The following is a 17461-nucleotide window of genomic DNA, read 5'->3' on the forward strand; positions in this document are numbered from 1 at the left end:
TCAATTGTCCTTTGACAGCCTTGCCGATTCGCGATCAGACTAGCTGCAACAAAATGACCACTGCCGATGTAGGATCTGTCTGGGCGGTGGAACAAGCCGCTAGGCCCCTGTTAGGCCCCTGGTTGTTGTGCTTTCCCCACTGTCTTTACCGCCTGTTGTCAACAAACACACCCCACCAACCAGCACAGACGGCACGGTCGAGACGGTCAACAGCAGGAGATCGTGTGCCATTGGCCCATTCCCAACTTCGATTGATTGCAGACCGCATATCTTTTCTATGCCCCGTGTTGCTTCTCGAGTATTGTGACAAGTGACCGCTCACGTCACTAAATCAACAAGCACACAGAACCACGACAACGTCCTTAACAAACCATCCGACTCGACTCGACTGAATTCGACACAACTCGAAACAACGTCACGCATCACTCCAATAACTTCTCTCCAAACTTCCTCTCTACTCCTCCACCTCCCCCCTCTCTCGACATGTCCCCATGGCCACAGTGTCGTCCACGTCGCTGTTGTCTCGGACGAGGTCCGGTCGCCTGCCGAGCGGCAAGTCTGCCGGCCACGACGCGGTGACTGCCCATTCGGCCGTGTCCTCTGCGTCCTCCTCTGTCGGACGGCCCTCGGCCTCCTCTCTCTTTCTCTCGACCTCCTACGTCGACGTCTTCCTCACCAACCTCCGCCTCCTCGACCTCGACCTCCGCCCCGACTGGCCCGGCATTACGGCGCGCACGTTTGCTGCCAAAGATGCCACCCAGGGCCAGAAACGCCGCATCCAGAGCGTCGAGTGGGCGCTCTTCCACCTGTTTTGCTTCTGGGACCCCGACGAGGCCCGCACCAAGATGCAGCCCTACTTCCCGCCAGCCGACCAGGTGCAGTCCGTGAATCTGCGGGCGGCCTTTCTGCGGGCCCTCGAGACGGCCAAGAAGACGGGCGCACTTGGCCGCGACGCCATCCTTCGAAAGACAATGCTCGACGAGTGCCGCGGCGAGCGGCTGGAAGAGATTCTGGCCGTGTTTTCGTCGGCCGTGCTCAAGCGGGTGGTGGGGGACGGCAACGGCGACGGACACGACCACGACGGGGACACATCGGTGGCCTTGCGCGCGGCCCTCGAGAACCGCGGCTACGCGGCCGACCGCACACAACTGCATGCCCTGATCCTCGCCTACAAAGCGTCTCTGAGCCGCACGCTGCGGCACAAGGAGGCTGCGCGCGCGCGGTACCGCGACTTTGCCGAGCTGCTGGCCCTCAAGGAGCGCAGCATTGCCCGGCGGAGAGAGCTGGCGCGCTCTCTGGAGGACGACGACAACGTCGCTGCGGTTGCCGACGACGTCGGGCTGCGCCTGCAGCGGCTGGTGCGCAACAACTGGTCCGGCAGCGAAGCATGGATGAATGCGCTCGTGTATGGCGACGACCGCACGCGCAAAGACGGCTTGCTGTCGACGCCACCCGACCGCGTGTGGCGACGCGTGCAGGCGGGCCGGCTGGGCGAGCTGGAGAGCAAGACGGAGACTGGGCTGCTGGACCAGCTCGACCGGCGGGTGGCGGCCCAGAAGGAGCGGCTGCAAAAATGGCAGGAGTACAGCCGGCGTGTCCTCGGGAAGCACCAGCACGAGGCCCGTGCCGACGCCAAGAAGCAGACGCCGGATGAGACGCAGGCCAAAACAACAGCGGGCATCGACTTTGGCTTTGACGCACACAGTGACTTGCACCCGACACTCAACCCGAAACGACACAGGGCCGACGCGCCGGTCGTACCGCCGCACAACGACGACTATGCCGACTTGCTGCGGAGTTTCCACCGCGACCTGGCCAATGTCGACATGCCGCGAGACGGCCCGGCTCTGCTGGCCTCGTTTCTGGATTCGCGGAAAGCAGCAGCCAAGGCGACGGCGAGAGGACACGCAAAGACGGAAAGTAGAGAGGCTGATGCAGATGCAGATGCAGATGCAGGTGCAGGCGACATGGAGTCTGACATTAGCGACATTGATGAGCACCCCATCGTCCAGCAGCAAGACCTCCTCCTCCAACAACAGCAGCTGTCGGCTCCGCCCAGCGAAGACGCCGAGTCGCCCACCCGCCGCCGCGTCCTCCTGACGAAAAAGAGCATGACCTTTAGTGTCAAGTCGTACCACTCGGACGACGAGCCCTCGCCGCCCCGCGAGTTCCTGTCGCCCAAAATCAAGCGCGCCGCCACCATCCAGGTCGACCAGCCGTTGTCGCCTACCGCGCGGAAGCTGTCGCCCCAGTTGAGCGAGGCGGCACGGCCAGTCCGCCGACGCCAACAGTCACCGCCCATTCGACCACCTCCCAACCGAACATCGCCCACGCGCGTAACACCCGCCCCAGTCATCCCTCGCACACCGTCGCCCGACCGCTCACCGCCTCCACCGTCGCCGCCATCCGACGACGACGGTCCCTTTGAGCTCGTGTCGACTCCGCAGCACTCGATCGTCTTGCAGCCGCCGCCCGCCACCGACGGGCCAGCGGCTGTGGCTTCGTCTGTTGCGTCTCCGTCGTTTGCAGCGTCCCCCACGCAGGACCTCGCGGACCAGATCCTGGCATCCATGGACAATGCGTCTCCGTCGCCTGTCAAGGCGAAGCGTCCACGGCACACCTTGTCCCTCGCGGAGCGGACACGCATGACCATGGCCCGGGTATCACGGGCGGGCGGCGGCGTGCGGACGGCGGGCGACAGCGACGACGAGAACGCGTTCCGTGGTGAGCGGGGCCAAGACACGCTCGCAAACCGCCGCCATCTTGCCGCTGGGGCGTCCCTGTCGGTGCGCACGACGGGCGGCAACAGCAAGACGACGAGCAGACCGGCGCGCAACGACGGCAAAGATGGAAAGGCGGCGGAGGAGGTGCCTGACGAGGCAGCCGCGACGGGCAGTGCTACCAATGGCGACCGCTACGAAGACTTGGTCGCCCGCACACGGAAGAGCATGGCCGGCTTTGAGGCCGCCCGCCAAAAGGCCCAGCTCGACCGTCGCCGGTCACAGCGCAAGAGCCGGCAGTCGTCGTTGGGCGTGGGCGGCGGACCTGCAGGCGCGTCGTCGTCGACGGCCACTACACGATGTGAGGCCGCTGCCAATGGTGGTGGCTACTTCCCGCCGGTGGACGAACACGGTGGCAGCGGCGCGTACGAGGAAGAAGATACTACGATGTTGGCCGAGGAGCTCATGTCGGGCGGCCAAGACGACGCCGAGGCCATCTTCCGCAGCCGGCCCAAGATCAAGATGAGCCCGATACCCAGCCCAACGCGCGAGCTGCAGTTTTAGGAGCGTATGTGGTACAATGGTATAATATTTGAGTTACGAGTCGTCCCGTTTTGACCGTGGCTGTGTGGTTGTGATTGTAATAATTTGTAATAATGATTCTGTGGAATCGTATTTCATATCGTACAAGGGTTTCGTTTCCCTTCCCCCCTACCATTTACCATCCCTGCCGCGTCAACTCCTGCACCCGGTCCACGTACGCCCGCAGCCCCCGCCGGAAGTTGTCCCGCCTCCTCTCCCAATTGAGCCGCTTCCGTCGCAGGCCCTGCCGCTCGTGGAACCGCTGCTTCTGGAAGTCCGCCTGCACCCGGTTGCGCGTGCACAACGCGTTGAGAAGCATAAAGGCCTGCGCCGCGTCGACGTTGCCGGCCACGTACACCGTGCGGCCCGTCTCGGGGCTCAAGCGGAACCGCGTATCGTCGCCGTGTGCCGACCGGCTGCTTCTGGCCGACAGGCCCATGTCGAAGCTGGACAGGCCGTGGCGCGCCGAAAAGTCGTTGCTCGACCAGTTGGCCCACTGCGCGGGGCTGTCGGACGAGTACATGTCTTTCAAGGGGTTGGAGGTGTCGGGGGCGGCGGTCGTGGAAGACGAGGACGACGCTGATGCCGATGAGGGCCCTGTTGGCGGCGTCGTCGCCTCTCGTTTTGGTGGCCAGGCAGGCTGGGCGTGTTGTCCCGATTGCCGGGGCGGCGCGAGGCGCATCGGTGTGGTGGACAGCGATCTGCAAAGGGAAAAAGGAGACGAGCTGGGACGAGCAGCGCCAAACATGCGCGCAAATGTGCGCGAGGCTGTCGCTGTCGTTGACGTCGATGCCGACAGCGCTGTCCGCGCAAGCCGTGAGAAGTCCATCTGTTGGGGGAGTTAGGGGCAGGGAAGTCAATTGGTAAGAAGCAGATCTCAGGCCACAAGACCAACTTACTCTGAATAGTCGACACCACAATATTGCAATGCGGGTCGAATCAATCGTCAACAGACAAAAGTCGCCTGTCGTGCTGTCGAGCTATCGGAGAAGCTATGAAGTTCTACTCACCAAATACGCTTCGTTACCGAAATTTATCCGGCGATACAATTATCCGAGGCCGAGCCGCGCTGAGCGCTGTAGTCCAGCTTCTGCTAAGAGTATTACAGTGGAGCACAGTAGAGCAACGTACAGGCGCTTGCCAGCCTCCACACTACTGTTGTTAGCGTTTTGCAGCAACTTTTGGTGGCCTTGCATGAGGAACAGAGCCGTTTCGCGACAGGCTCCAATCGGTTTTCACTTCTCTCGTGGTTGACGATCGTTCACTTCACCACGCCATCACGTTGCATAGCTAGCTTTTCTTTGATCCTTTGAGAAATTGGAAAAGCGAGCGGACGGCCGATTGGGCAAAGACAAGCGTCGACGCCTTCAACGCGAACAGTAGCAGCTGTAAGGCTCGACTACGAAGCCGAACAATCACGAGAACGTCAAGCAGCACACCCAGCACGTCGAGCACCATGGCATACAACCCCTACGGTGGTGAGTACCCCTTTCTCCTAATTCAGATAAGAGTACTGTCTTCCACTGACCACTGCTAACACTGTGCGTTCGTCCAGGCCCCTACGGCCAGCCGCCGCCCAACTACAACCCGTACCCCGGCGCCAACCAAGGGCCCGGCATGGGCTACCCGCCTCCAGGCATGTCTCCTGCTGCTGCTGCCAATGCCCCTCCGGGTATGGCTCCTCCGCCTGGTGTGCACCACCAGCCGCCAAGTGCGCCACAAGCTAATCGACCACCAAGCGGACCCCATGGATATGGAGGCGTAGGGGCAGGCCCGGGCGCAGGCGGCGGACGTGGCCCACCCGGTGGTTACGGCGGCCCGCCTGGCCACTACGCACCATCTTTCCAGCCCCCACCAAACCTCCCCGGCAGCATTAACTTCAACGCGCCCGTCATTCGTCTCGGCGGCGCCAACGGACCACCCCCCGGCCCCGGCGCCTCGTCGCTCCCGGCGCGACCCAACATCCCGTCTGGTCCAAGCGGCTACAACAACGGCATGCCCACGGGCCCTGGTGGTGGTGGACGGCGAGGCGGCGAGCCGGATACACCTCTCTCGGCACACAGTCACAGCGGAAGCGGCACACCGTTACGACCCGATTTTCGCCAAGATCGCTTTGGCGGCGGCGGCGGCGGCGACCGATTTGAACGAGGCGACCGTGGAGACCGGGGAGACCGATTCGACCGGTATGGTGGGGACCGCAACGACCGATATGGCGGCGACCGAGACCGCGACAACAGAGGCGACCGCGACAACAGAGGCGAGCGCGGTGACCGCGGCGAGCGCGGCGATCGCGACCGCAATGGCGGCCTCGAGCAAGCGCGTGCGGCGATCCGCGATACGATGCATTCACAGGCACCACCTACAAACGACGAGAAGCTACGGACCATCTTTGTACACAAGGTGCCCGCGGCTGGTGTGGGCGGCGAGGCAGGTCTGCAGCAGCTGCTGGGCCTTGCAGGTCGGCTACGGCGGTTTGACGCAGGCACATCGCATCTGGCGGACAGCAAGGACTCGCTGTTTGCGTTTGCCCAGTACGAAGACGCCAATGCGCTGGCATCAGCGCTTGCTCTCTTGAAGGACGTGTATGTGCCAGTGGCCAGGCAAGTGAACAAAGAGCAGGATGGCAACGAAAACAAAGACGAGGAGACAAAGGACGGCGGCGATCAGAAGAAGGAGGACGATAAGGGCCACAAGGACGAGACAGACGATACAGAAGAGAAGGAGGAGAAGAACGAAGACGACGACAGCGCCGAGGACACAGACGACCCATTCAAGGGCATCAAAAAGGTGCGGCTACAAGTCGCCGTCGACCCAGTCAGCCTCAAATACATCGAGTCGTTCCAGGAGAAGCAGAGCGACGAGGCCAAGGCCGAGGCGAAATCGAAACAGGACGCACTGCGGCCCGCGTTCGAAAAGGCAGTGCACAGCCTCTTCTTCCCGCCCAAGATCGACCCAGCCACTGCTGCCGCTGCCGCCACCGCTGGCGGTGCCAACGGCAACGGCGATGTCATGATGACAGACATCAACGGCATCCCGCTGCTGACCGGTAGCAGCCTAGATGGCCTCGAGGCCCTCAACATCCCGCTCGGCGCGGCTGCCGCTGCCGCCGCTGCCGCTGCGGACGCCACGCAAGAAGACGAACTGGCAGACGTGCCTGCCGAGATGCGCGAGATGGTGGCGGCCGAAATCGCGTCGTTCCGCGAGCAAAGCACGAGGCGCGACCTGGAGCGGCTCAAGCGGGAGCAGGAGATGGAGGAGCTGGAGCGGCGGCGGAACGGCGAGGACGCGGCCGTCCCGTCGCGACAAGGTCGGCTGGAGTCCCCGGGTCCGACGAACAGCGTGCCACTGGGTCCCCGCAGTGGTGGCGGCGGCGGCGGCGGCAGCGGTGTCCATCCGTCTCGTGCAGGGTTCGTCAACGGCGGCCGTGAGAATGGGGACGACCGTCGCGACCGACGGGACCGTCGCGATCGCGATCGTGACTCCGACCACGACACCGAGGCCAGCGACGACGAGCTCTACCGCCGCGAGCAGCGCAAGATCCAGGCCGAGGACGAGCGGCTGTACAGCGAGGCCGAGCGCAAGTGGGCCACGCGCGAACGGCAGCGGGCAGCCGCGCTCGAGCGCGAGCGCGAGCGCGAGCGCGCCGAAAAGGACAACGAGGCGCGGTTCCGCGCGGACGCCCTGGCGCGCGACGCCGCGTGGGACGACGAGCGCGAGGCCAGCCGCAAGACGGCGCTCTACTACCGCGACCACGCGGCGTGGCTGCGCAAGCGGGCCAACGACCGGGCCACCGAGGAGGCGCGCGACGCGGCGGACCGGCGGGCCGAGCAGGACGATGCACGCAAGCAGGCGGCGGCGATGGAGGCGGTGCGCTCGCAGGCGGACTCGTTCCTCGACGGCATGGGCATCCAAGGGGAAGGCCAAGGTGAAGGTGCAGACGCAGCGAAGCACGAGGCACAGGCGGCCACGGAGCAGCAAAAGGTCACCATTTCGTTTGGCGCGGCCGCCCAGCGCAACCAGGCGCAGCGCGGCGCCGGCACGCGGCGCACGGTGGCAGAGGTCGAGGGCCTGCTGGACGACGGCGAGCACGAAGGCGCCACCAAGCGGCAGCTCGTGCCCATCAAGTTCGAGCCCATGGCGGCGTCGGCGCGCATGTCGGACGAGGAGATCAACGAGGCCGTGCGGCAGCTCGTGCAGGAGATCCCGACCACGCAGGACGGCCTGTGGGCGTGGCCGGTCGAGTGGGCGTGCATGGACGACGCCGTGGTGCGCGACAAGCTGCGGCCGTTTGTCGAGAAGAAGGTCGTCGAGTACCTGGGCGTGCAGGAGCAGTTTTTGGTGGAGGTCGTCGAAGAGCACCTGCGCAAGCACGGCACGCCGCAGGCGCTGGTGGAAGAGCTGCAGGAGGCGCTGGACGAGGCGGCCGAGGACCTGGTCAAGAAGCTGTGGCGGATGGTCATTTTCTTCACAGAAAGCGAGAAGAGGGGATTGCCGGCGTGAGGTGTTGGTGGTTGCCGTGTTTTACTGGCAGGGGCCTATGGAGTCTACAGTGTGCATTCGGCGCTGCGTTGCCGTGTATCATAATAATTTGACATTTGGACTTGGGTCCGATGTACGACATATGGACAACTGGTTTCATGGAAGCGTTTGTGTCGTAATGGTGATGTGAGTGTCGTTGGCATTGGGCCGGCACAGAAGGTTGTAATTAGTGTGTTTAGTAAACTTTTGTTGGGGTTACTCCACTGTAAGCGGCCACTATGCGCCAAGCTGCCGGGAGACTACCCACAGTTATTCACACCACCGAACACTGAGATGCGGAGAAGCGATCCCGGCCAACCGAGGCTCCAGGTTGATGCAGCCCATTCATTGATAGCTTACTTGTGTTCTTTTTTTGTCTCTCGTCACATTCAAAGCATTCCATTTCCTTTCGTTTTAGACAATTACATCTTCTCTACTTTGCCAGCTCACTTGATCCCCTGTGCAGCCAATCCACAATGGCCGCAGACTCGTTCGTCTCCCAGCCGCCGACCGTCCCCGATGTGCTCGTCACCTTCCCGGCCCAGCATGTCATGCTCGTGACCATCAACCGCCCCCGCCAGCTTAACTCGCTGCCGTCGACCCACCATGCGCCGCTCGACCGCCTCTTTACGTGGTTCGACAACGAGCCCGCCCTCCGCTGTGCCGTCGTCACGGGCGCCGGCCGGGCCTTTTGCGCGGGTGCCGACCTCAAGGAGTGGAATGCCCGCCACGACGCGGCCCACCAGCCGGGTGCCGCCCCGCAGGCCCGGACGGCGCGCTGGACACCCGCCGGGTTCGGCGGCCTGAGCAACCGCACGGGCAAGAAGCCCGTCGTGGCGGCCGTCAACGGCCTCTGCCTGGGCGGCGGCATGGAGATGGCCGTCAACTGCGACATGGTGGTGGCGGCACAGTCGGCGCAGTTTGGCCTGCCCGAGGTGCGGCGCGGCGTGGTGGCGATTGCGGGCGCGCTGCCGCGCATTGTGCGGACGCTGGGCCGGCAGCGGTCGGCGGAGATGGCGCTGACGGGGCGCCACTACAGCGCGCAGGACATGGCGCGGTGGGGCATTGTGAACACGGTGGTGGCGGATGACCGCGTGGTGGCCGAGGCGGTGGCGATGGCGTCGCTGGTGGCGGCCAACTCGCCGGACGCGGTGGTCGTGTCGCGGGAGGGCATGCGGCTGGGCTGGGAGGGCATTGCGCCGGAGCTGGCGACGGACCTGCTCGAGCGGGGCATGTACGGCATCATGGACGGCGCCGACAACATGAAGGAGGGCGTGCTCAGCTTTGTCGAGAAGCGGCCGGCTGTGTGGAAGGGAAGCAAGCTGTAGGCGTGTGGTTGTGTGGTGGCATAGGGAGCTCCACGGGGGACATAAAACAAAAAGGATGGACTGCAGACTGTCAATGTTTTGGCATTCGAGGCTAGCTTGTCTGTAAATATTTTGTGCCGTATGCTCTCTAGTTCAAAACACAGCCGAGATGGTCGTCAGAACGTGGACATTACATCACGCCTTCTGCATGGCCTTGCGAGCATGCAGCGGGTCGAGATTCGAGATACACCCCAAGCGGCGACATGTCTCCCTGCGACAGGATGGTCAAATAGTGCTGCCCTTTTTATAGCCTTTCTACACTACCCGTCGAAGCTGATTCTGTTCCTGTGGCCTATTTGGTTATTATTATGTTGTGTGCTCGAGTGAGTATCTGGAATGGGACGAGCGTGGCACCACCACCGTGGATGCAGCAGGAAATGCCGTGTCCAAGAGCAAGCGCAAAAAACTGGTCAAAGACTGGGAAAAGCAAAAGACGGTACATGAAGAATGGCTGGCGATGCAACAGGTGCATTAGGTGTAAGGTAATATTGTTTCTGGGTTTTTACTGTCAAGAGCGAATAATACCCACAAGCTATGGCTACTTAGTTTATTGTGCAGAACATGGAGATGTATGGGGTAATACATCCGGGGTTAGCGCATACCTCAGCCAAGCAAACCCTCCACACGTTTCCGGGGTATCCCCACATCCCGAAATGTTTACGTTCGACTTTCATGCTAATTTCTTCGCCATCTTACCGTGTTTGTCCATCATCGACAGGTACATATGTCAGTACCCTGGCCACGCGGACCTAGTCACGATGTTCGACAAGCGAAGTGTGTGTGGATTCACTGACGGGTTTCATTCAATAGTATTATTAAAAGAATGTATTGCTTGCCAGATACAGCTCACGTTGTTCTCGGAGTCATGACATGGTCAACCTTCCGGTATCCGCCTCATCCTGTTTGTCGCGCACTGTCGCTCGCTTCTCCTCTCACTCGCCCACTTCGCGGTCGCCCTTCCAGTGGACAAACATGCGCATAATGGCCCAGTCCCAGGTCGCGAGGCGGATTCGCTTTCCGTAAAAGAAGAAGAGCAAGCTAAACAAAAAGACGCCACCGGAAATGGCAGCCATTTCGCCAAAAGCGGCGACGTAGCCCGAGTGGGAGATCCAGTCGTTGGTGTAGAAGCTGAGCAGGAAGCCAAAGAGGGCTTGGGGCCGCGTTAGTCTTTGCTGCTGTAACGGGAGTGGGGTGCAGACACTCACACTTGAAGGTGTACTGGGTCATGGTGACCTCGCCGGCAACGGGGCGGTAGCAGTCAATCATGTACACAATGGAAATGTTGCCGGCCTGGACAATGGTGAAGTTGACTTGACGTGTTAGTAAGTTTGCGTATAATTAGAATATATATTATCCAAAGACTTGGAGGGCCACCTACTCAAAGCAATGCCCATGACGGGACACATCCAGTGCAGCTGGTTGCCGATGCCGACGCCGTACAGGATCAGCGCCAGGGGCCCCGTGACCAGGCTGATGAGCATGGCCGGCAGCCGCATCTCGGGCTCGCGGATGCCGCCGTTGCGGCGTGTAAAGTAGTCGGCGACAAAGTCGGACAGGGCCCCGCCGAAAAAGACGGCCACCACGGAGCCAATGACGCCGGCCAGGTAGCTCAGGCCGACCTGCCACGTGGAGAAGTGGTAAAACTGCGAAAAGGCGACAGACACGTTGCTGGACATGGCGACGAGAAACCCGATGCTGACGGCCATGACGAGGGACGCCCACAGCGCCGAGGGCAGGATGATGAGCACAATGGGCCGCAGCGACAGCGTCCAGAGCGCCTCCGAGGTGTAGGACGTGGGGCGGCTGCGGACGATCTCGGCAAGGGACGGCCGCTGGCCGGCGACGCGCTGCGTGTTGGCCGTCGCCGCAAGGCCCTGCTCGATGCCGGCCATGTCCTCCTTGGTTTCCGTGGTCTCGACAACGGCAGCGTCCTCTTTGGTGGCCGTGGCAGGACGACCGGGCTGGTCCGGCCCGCCGTGCCGCGGAAAGGTTGTCTCGGGGAGCGTGAAAAACATGAGGACGGCCGTCGCGGCCACCAGGGCGCACGACAGCCAGTACACGTTCTGCCACCGCAGCGTCGTCGCCGTGATGGCGCCCGCCAGCACCGAGCCCACGCCCGTGCCGGCCGACAGCGTGCACGTGTAGATGACCATCATCGTGCCGCGCTCGTGCACGAAAAACAGGTCCGAGATGGTCAGCGGGCCCAGCACCTCACCGGCGCCGGCGGCACACCCCAGCAGCGCGGTGGCCGCCAGCATGCTCGAGTAGCTCGTGGCGCTGGCGGCCCAGGCGGTGGTACCGATGAAGAGGAGGTAGGAGCCAATGTACACGGGGCGGCGGCCAAACTTGATCATCAGCGGGACCCAGACCAGGTTGCTCATGCCCATCATGAGGGCGCAGACGGTAATAAAGTAGGCCGCCTTGGCAATGGCGGCCAGAAAGGTCGGGCCGGGCGGGCCGAAGAAGCTGATGGTGATGTTGGTCAGGACCGCCGACGGGCCGGCCGCGCTGAACGTCGACAAGAAGATGGCCCAGGCCGAGAGGCCGGCGACGTAGTTCTTGTACCAGCGGGGCCAGTTGAGCGGGTCGCGAGGGTCGTCGGACGGCGTCGGGATCAGCAGCACCTCGTTGGTGTGCTCGTGCCGCAGCCGCAGCGTGCCCAGCTTGTGCTTGTGGGCGTGTCTGTCATCGTGTGAGGCCATTGTTGGGTGTGCGACGGACAATATTTGATTCTTTGGTGCGTCTGGTTCGTGATGTGTCGCGTTATGTCTGATAGCCAGACCGCTGGGCGGTTATATAGTTGGCCAGGAAATTAAATTTTTATATGAGCAGACTAAATATTGTATATTGTATATTGCCGGCCCAGCACCACTTTCGAAGCAAGAATAACCAGGCATGTGCTTAACAGGCTGTCTGCGGAGTGATCTGTCTCCTCTGCATGTTTTCCTCTTTGACGGCGTATTGCTTCCCCATCTCCACTTCCCCGTCATTCTTTGTCTGGATCCCTAGCCACAACTCGCTTGTTGGTATGCCCGTTCCATCATGTGAACGCTGTTCTCGATCTCTGGGGAACCCGATGTTGAGTTCCCGACTGCTCCATGAGAGAGGCCAGGGATGATCGCGGCTTCGCCTCCACTTGCCGATCCTGGTGATCCCCTGCATTTTATGGCTTCGACGGTTAGACCGAAAACGCTAACCAGGACTGCAGCTACCTTCAGAGGCGGCAATATGGCGCCGTACGTCAACAGCTATGCAACATCAGATACAGTTGTGGCTTGCGTATGTCTAGATCGCATCAAACCACCCATCAAACCACCCAGTATACATCGTACGGTGAAAACGAAACAAACCAAAGCGTAACTAAATCCTACTAATTTGAGTCCAACTGCAGGTGATAGGATAGGTATCCTTCACGGTCTTGACCCCAACCTCGATAGTTTTCGCATTCAGAGAAGCCAACGTGCTTATATATGCGATGCAAACGCTGTAGCACAAAAAACCCATCCTGTATATGATAATCTACGTAGTTTTTGTTCATACTTTTACTGTCTTACATATGTTTGCGAAGGCCAATCTTGAAGGGCGAAGAGCCCGGCAACAGCTGTAGGTGAAGCATTCTATTTTCCTATATCTTCCAATTCGTTTAGCCCGAAACAATCGTCAACCCCCGGCAAATCAAGGCCAATATTCAGGGGCTGAGCAGCGTGTGCGCGAGTGGAAAGTCTATCGGAGATCGAGCGCTTAACCATAAGGACTGTTTTATTGTCGCAGTCAAGCGGTAGGGGCCCTCATTCCTAAAATAGAAAAAAATAAAACTTAAAAGGGCCGTCCTGCAGGCTGAGTAGGGGAATCAGGAGCAGGGAGGAACAGGGAAAGAAAGCAAACAAAAAAAAAAAAACCTTCCGTAGGCCAGCGCTTAAAATCGCCTTGCACTGACGGAGACATACAAAACAACAAATAGAACTCTTTTCAGAACGAGCCTGGGCGGCTAGCTCAGCACTTGCCCTCGAAGACATTCCGTCACACTTGGCCGTGTTCATACATCGCGGAAAGTAGGCATAGTGCGTTCATGTGATGTTGCATCTGCATCAGCTTTTTGTCTCCTGGCGTAAACGCCGGCCTGCTGGCATGGCCCATCTTGGCCTCTGTTTCGGCCGACAAAGCCACGCCCACCGAAAGACCCAGGTCTGACTCGGGCCGTGTCGTATGTTTCGAATATTGATCCCCAAGAAAATTTGATTTGCTATCCAGCTCTGAACTGTGAAGCTCGACGACTGACATGATTTTCATCTGCTTCATGATGGAAGACACGTACAGAAAGCCGCCTCGGTCAACGAATATTTAGTCATGTGTTCTCCCCAGAACGAAGCCGAAGCACTTCTTGATTTTTCCAATCCCAACTGTACAAGTATTCTTAAAACACATTGTGGCGTTATACTTTATTTGTTTGCCTTCTCAGTTTTCTTGACAACAAACTCATTTACACAACTTCTTGACCAAAATGCCCGCCTACTATGGTCATACTGCGGATACCGAAATCGACTCGGCGAAAAGACACATCGATACACTCGAGCACAGCTTGAGCAACTCCATTCGCCGGTACAATGAGGCTGTCGATTATGCCAAGAACTGCGAGCATAATGGGCGGTCCAGGAACACAGGTGAGCCCCCATGCGCTTGCGAACTACTTCAGGAGCTGTCAGTTCTAATGAGGAAAGTCTCGAAAGCGTGGAAGCAGGTGAGAAAATGGGAGGAAGATGTGGCCGAGAGGAGATTCCGCATCGATAATGCGCGACACCATCTTGACGAACTCCGCGAAAGGAGATACCACGAAGAAGCTATCATCGAGGCCAGTCACGACCGGCTCCCAACCGAGATCAACCAGGCCATCGCTCGCGAAATCTATTTCAGTGGAAGGACCCGCCGCTACAATTAGGGCTTGCATTAGCGCCTACCATTTCTAGGGACTAGGCCTGGCCAGGCCAGCAAGGGAAGGGAGAATGTTGGAATGTTGCTCTTCAGAGCCGGCGAGGGGTAGAAGTGTAAATCAGGGATATTTGGGATTTTGAACATGTACTTTGGGATATCTTGTTTACAGAGTCAATCAGAAACTAGAATAGCTACAATATTTGTAACAGGAATGGTAGTATTGGACTTTACGTGCGTATCTTTTATTTCAAGCCCATACAAAGAGTTTTTGCATCGGCGCATTAAACATCTGAGCAGACTGTCCAGTCGTAAGCACATACAGACAAAAAAAGATGTTTCCCACCGCCTTGTTGCACGAGTAGAGCGTCCAAGTTTGGCGAATGTCGGCTCGAAAATTCATGTTTCAGGCTCTTTCCAGATGAACATCATACACAATCCAACTCCCATGAGTCACATCACGTGCCGTTATCAACCCCCCACCACCGGCGCTATTTTAGAGGGGCAGTCCATATCTCTACGTCTCGGCTACTCTTAATTTTTCTTCTCCATCTTTCCACTCCGCAGGTCAAATACTCACCGGTTCACATTGACACCGCACCCGCGACAATGGCTGACGATCTTGCCAATTCTGCGGCGAAACTACAATTAGATGAAGAGACCGGGGAGTATGTATCGAAGAACGAGCTGAAGAAGCGGACGCAAAAGAGAGCTAAAAAGCTAGCTTCCGAGGCTCGTGCCAAAGCAACGCAAGCAGCCAAGGCAGCCGACACCTCTGCTGCAAGTGGAACAGCAACTGTTCCACTGGCAAAGACAGCTGTAGCAGAACCGGCAATTGATCCCGAGTCAATCTTTAAACAGGGCTTCCTTTCGGAAGTGTACGGCATCCGTCCAAGCAAAGATGTCCTCACACGTTTCCCACCTGAGCCCAATGGCTACCTACACATTGGCCATGCAAAGGCCATTGCCGTTAACTTTGGATTTGCGAAATACCACAATGGAAAGACGGTATGTTCTTTCCCAGTCAACTTGTCTCTCGACTGCTCGTGCTGATAAACAGATTCTGCGCTTCGACGACACCAACCCAGATGCCGAGGAGGAAGCATATTTCACCGCCATTCGAGAAAACATCCGCTGGCTAGGTATGGCTGTTTCTGGTGTTCACGTTCTTACGACCTTGAGACGAAGTCCAAAACACTTACACAGGAATAAGGCTTCAAACCGCACGCAATTACATACTCGAGTGATAATTTTGACAGGCTCTATGACCTAGCCGAGAAGCTCATCGGCCTCGGACGGGCCTACGTCTGCCACTGTAGCAAAGAAGAAACGCAGAAGCAGCGCGGTGGTAAAGACGGCAAAGAAGGGCCCCGCTACCGCTGTTCTCATGCCGACCAAGACGCAGCCACGAACCTGGCAAAGTTCCGGGACATGCGCAACGGAAAATACGAACCAAAAGAGGCGTTCTTGCGCATGAAGCAAGACATCACGAACAATAACCCGCAGATGTGGGATCTTGCGGCATACCGCATCCCGCAAGACAAGACACCACATTTTCGCACAGGCGATAAATGGAAGATCTATCCAACGTACGACTTTGCCCACTGTCTCTGTGACAGCTTCGAGGGCATTACCCACAGCCTGTGCACGACCGAATTCATCCTGTCGCGCGAGAGCTACGAGTGGCTGAACCACACGCTGGGCGTGTACGAGCCCATGCAGCGCGAATACGGCCGGCTCAACATTACGCATACGGTCATGAGCAAACGCAAGCTGAAAACACTTGTCGAGTCAGGTCATGTCCGCGGCTGGGACGACCCGCGCCTGTTTACCATCAACGCCCTGCGCCGTCGCGGCATCCCTCCCGGAGCGATCCTGGCGTTCATCAACGAGCTGGGCGTCACCACGGCCAAGACGACCATCCAGGCATCCCGGTTTGAGCAGGCGGTGCGCGGGTATCTGGAGACCAGCGCGCCGCGTTTGATGTTGGTGCTCGAGCCGTTGCGTGTCGTCCTCGACGACCTCGGCGACTTGGAAGGGCAGGCACTCGACGTGCCGTTTTCGCCCAAAGACCCGTCCATGGGCAGCCGCACGCTGCACCTCACGTCCACCGTATACATTGACCGCGCCGACTTCCGCGAAGCGGACAGCCCCGGGTATTTCCGTCTCGCGCCCGGCAAGACGGTCGGCCTGTTGCAGGTGCCGTACCCCATCCAGGCCACGAGCTTTACCAAAGACAGCCGCGGCAACGTCACCGAAGTGCACGCCGTTCTTGTGCGCGACAGCGCAAAGCGCACCAAGACGTACATACAGTGGGTACCGGACGGCGAAGGCGCCAAGACGGTGGAGGTGCGCGTGCATGGCCCTCTGTTCACAGCAGAGAACCCGGGCAGCGGATCGGTCGACTTCCTGCAGGAGATCAACCCCAACAGCGAGGCCATCTACGCCGAAGCGCGGGTGGAGGCGGCGGGACTGGAGGAAGTGCGGAGGCGGGCATTGACGCCGCCGGCAACGACGACCACGGGCGGTGGCCGTGACGAAGAACCGCTGCTCGGACCCGAGTGTGTGCGGTTCCAAGGCATGCGTGTTGCCTACTTTGTGAGTGTGCCCCCCTCCCCTGTATACGCTACATGTTGTTTCTGTGACTAACCTGCCAGGCCATGGACTCGGACAGTACTGACGACCGGGTTGTTCTCAACCGCATCGTGTCACTCAAGGAAGATTCTGCAAAATAAGCGACAGTGGAGTGGCGGACTTTATCAGCGAATTAGTTACTTGATAGTCGTGCAGCGAGATGGATGAAGCGAATGGGCCATTTCGATATCTTAATACTCACGTTGATTTTAAGGCGGCCTATAATTTTAAACCCGTGCTTGAACGTCCTGGCAGTCCAGACCCTAGCAAAGAACAGACAAAACACCGTTGAACGATGTGTCGGTGAATCGGACATGCGTGATTTCTGCCGAGAACATTAATGCGGTTTGTTATATAGCGCATTTCTCCCTTCTATTCCTACGGTCGTTCTATTTGGCTGCCTCTATTCTGTACAACGTATATTGGCCTATATTGACCTATATCAGACATATAACAGATTACTATCGGCCACAGAGGGGGACTTGGGAACATACGAGCGGAACTGGCTCAAAATGGAACCCTTGTCCCCTTGTCGATAGCATCAATGCAGCCTGTTGTTGAGCACGTTTTAATTGCAGATTCATTGCAACCCGACACCACCACTGCGCTTCTCCCGCTCCTCTGTCTTGGTTTGCCTGCAGCTGCAGCTATGCCGTGATAACAGCCAAGCCGCCAGCAGATGAGGGGAAAGAGGAGGCTGGGACTGTAGATGGC

The 17461-nt window shown here is 59.1% G+C and overlaps 9 protein-coding genes across 9 annotated transcripts; 5 read left to right on the plus strand and 4 right to left on the minus strand.

Moving 5' to 3' along the window:
- Positions 1 to 491: 491 nt before the first annotated feature.
- Positions 492 to 3284, plus strand: SPSK_03033 (uncharacterized protein; the record flags this gene model as incomplete). The annotated part of the gene is made up of 1 exon (XM_016729877.1): positions 492 to 3284. The coding sequence occupies one exon, from the start codon at positions 492 to 494 to the stop codon at positions 3282 to 3284; it is 2793 nt and encodes a 930-aa protein (XP_016584638.1).
- A 154-nt stretch (positions 3285 to 3438) lies between these two features.
- Positions 3439 to 4131, minus strand: SPSK_03619 (uncharacterized protein; the record flags this gene model as incomplete). Its single annotated transcript, XM_016730456.1, has 1 exon — positions 3439 to 4131. One exon carries the CDS (start codon positions 4129 to 4131, stop codon positions 3439 to 3441), a length of 693 nt encoding a protein of 230 aa, XP_016584639.1.
- Positions 4132 to 4758: 627 nt separating this feature from the next.
- Positions 4759 to 7802, plus strand: SPSK_03009 (uncharacterized protein; the record flags this gene model as incomplete). Its single annotated transcript, XM_016729854.1, has 2 exons — positions 4759 to 4780; positions 4858 to 7802. The coding sequence occupies 2 exons, from the start codon at positions 4759 to 4761 to the stop codon at positions 7800 to 7802; spliced, it is 2967 nt and encodes a 988-aa protein (XP_016584640.1).
- Positions 7803 to 8296: 494 nt separating this feature from the next.
- Positions 8297 to 9148, plus strand: SPSK_03562 (carnitinyl-CoA dehydratase; the record flags this gene model as incomplete). Its single annotated transcript, XM_016730400.1, has 1 exon — positions 8297 to 9148. One exon carries the CDS (start codon positions 8297 to 8299, stop codon positions 9146 to 9148), a length of 852 nt encoding a protein of 283 aa, XP_016584641.1.
- A 971-nt stretch (positions 9149 to 10119) lies between these two features.
- On the minus strand, positions 10120 to 11889 carry SPSK_03230 (MFS transporter; the record flags this gene model as incomplete). The annotated part of the gene is made up of 3 exons (XM_016730071.1): positions 10120 to 10337; positions 10393 to 10497; positions 10566 to 11889. The coding sequence occupies 3 exons, from the start codon at positions 11887 to 11889 to the stop codon at positions 10120 to 10122; spliced, it is 1647 nt and encodes a 548-aa protein (XP_016584642.1).
- Positions 11890 to 12088: 199 nt separating this feature from the next.
- SPSK_03793 (uncharacterized protein) lies at positions 12089 to 12349 on the minus strand (the record flags this gene model as incomplete). The annotated part of the gene is made up of 1 exon (XM_016730627.1): positions 12089 to 12349. One exon carries the CDS (start codon positions 12347 to 12349, stop codon positions 12089 to 12091), a length of 261 nt encoding a protein of 86 aa, XP_016584643.1.
- An 858-nt stretch (positions 12350 to 13207) lies between these two features.
- SPSK_03782 (uncharacterized protein) lies at positions 13208 to 13486 on the minus strand (the record flags this gene model as incomplete). The annotated part of the gene is made up of 1 exon (XM_016730616.1): positions 13208 to 13486. One exon carries the CDS (start codon positions 13484 to 13486, stop codon positions 13208 to 13210), a length of 279 nt encoding a protein of 92 aa, XP_016584644.1.
- A 202-nt stretch (positions 13487 to 13688) lies between these two features.
- Positions 13689 to 14123, plus strand: SPSK_03703 (uncharacterized protein; the record flags this gene model as incomplete). The annotated part of the gene is made up of 1 exon (XM_016730538.1): positions 13689 to 14123. The coding sequence occupies one exon, from the start codon at positions 13689 to 13691 to the stop codon at positions 14121 to 14123; it is 435 nt and encodes a 144-aa protein (XP_016584645.1).
- Positions 14124 to 14722: 599 nt separating this feature from the next.
- SPSK_03137 (glutaminyl-tRNA synthetase) lies at positions 14723 to 16848 on the plus strand (the record flags this gene model as incomplete). The annotated part of the gene is made up of 4 exons (XM_016729978.1): positions 14723 to 15121; positions 15174 to 15255; positions 15327 to 16711; positions 16771 to 16848. 4 exons carry the CDS (start codon positions 14723 to 14725, stop codon positions 16846 to 16848), a joined length of 1944 nt encoding a protein of 647 aa, XP_016584646.1.
- Between the last annotated feature and the right edge of the window lie 613 nt (positions 16849 to 17461).

The sequence above is a fragment of the Sporothrix schenckii genome (assembly GCF_000961545.1).
Source record: "Sporothrix schenckii 1099-18 chromosome Unknown Cont47, whole genome shotgun sequence".
NCBI lineage: Eukaryota > Fungi > Ascomycota > Sordariomycetes > Ophiostomatales > Ophiostomataceae > Sporothrix > Sporothrix schenckii.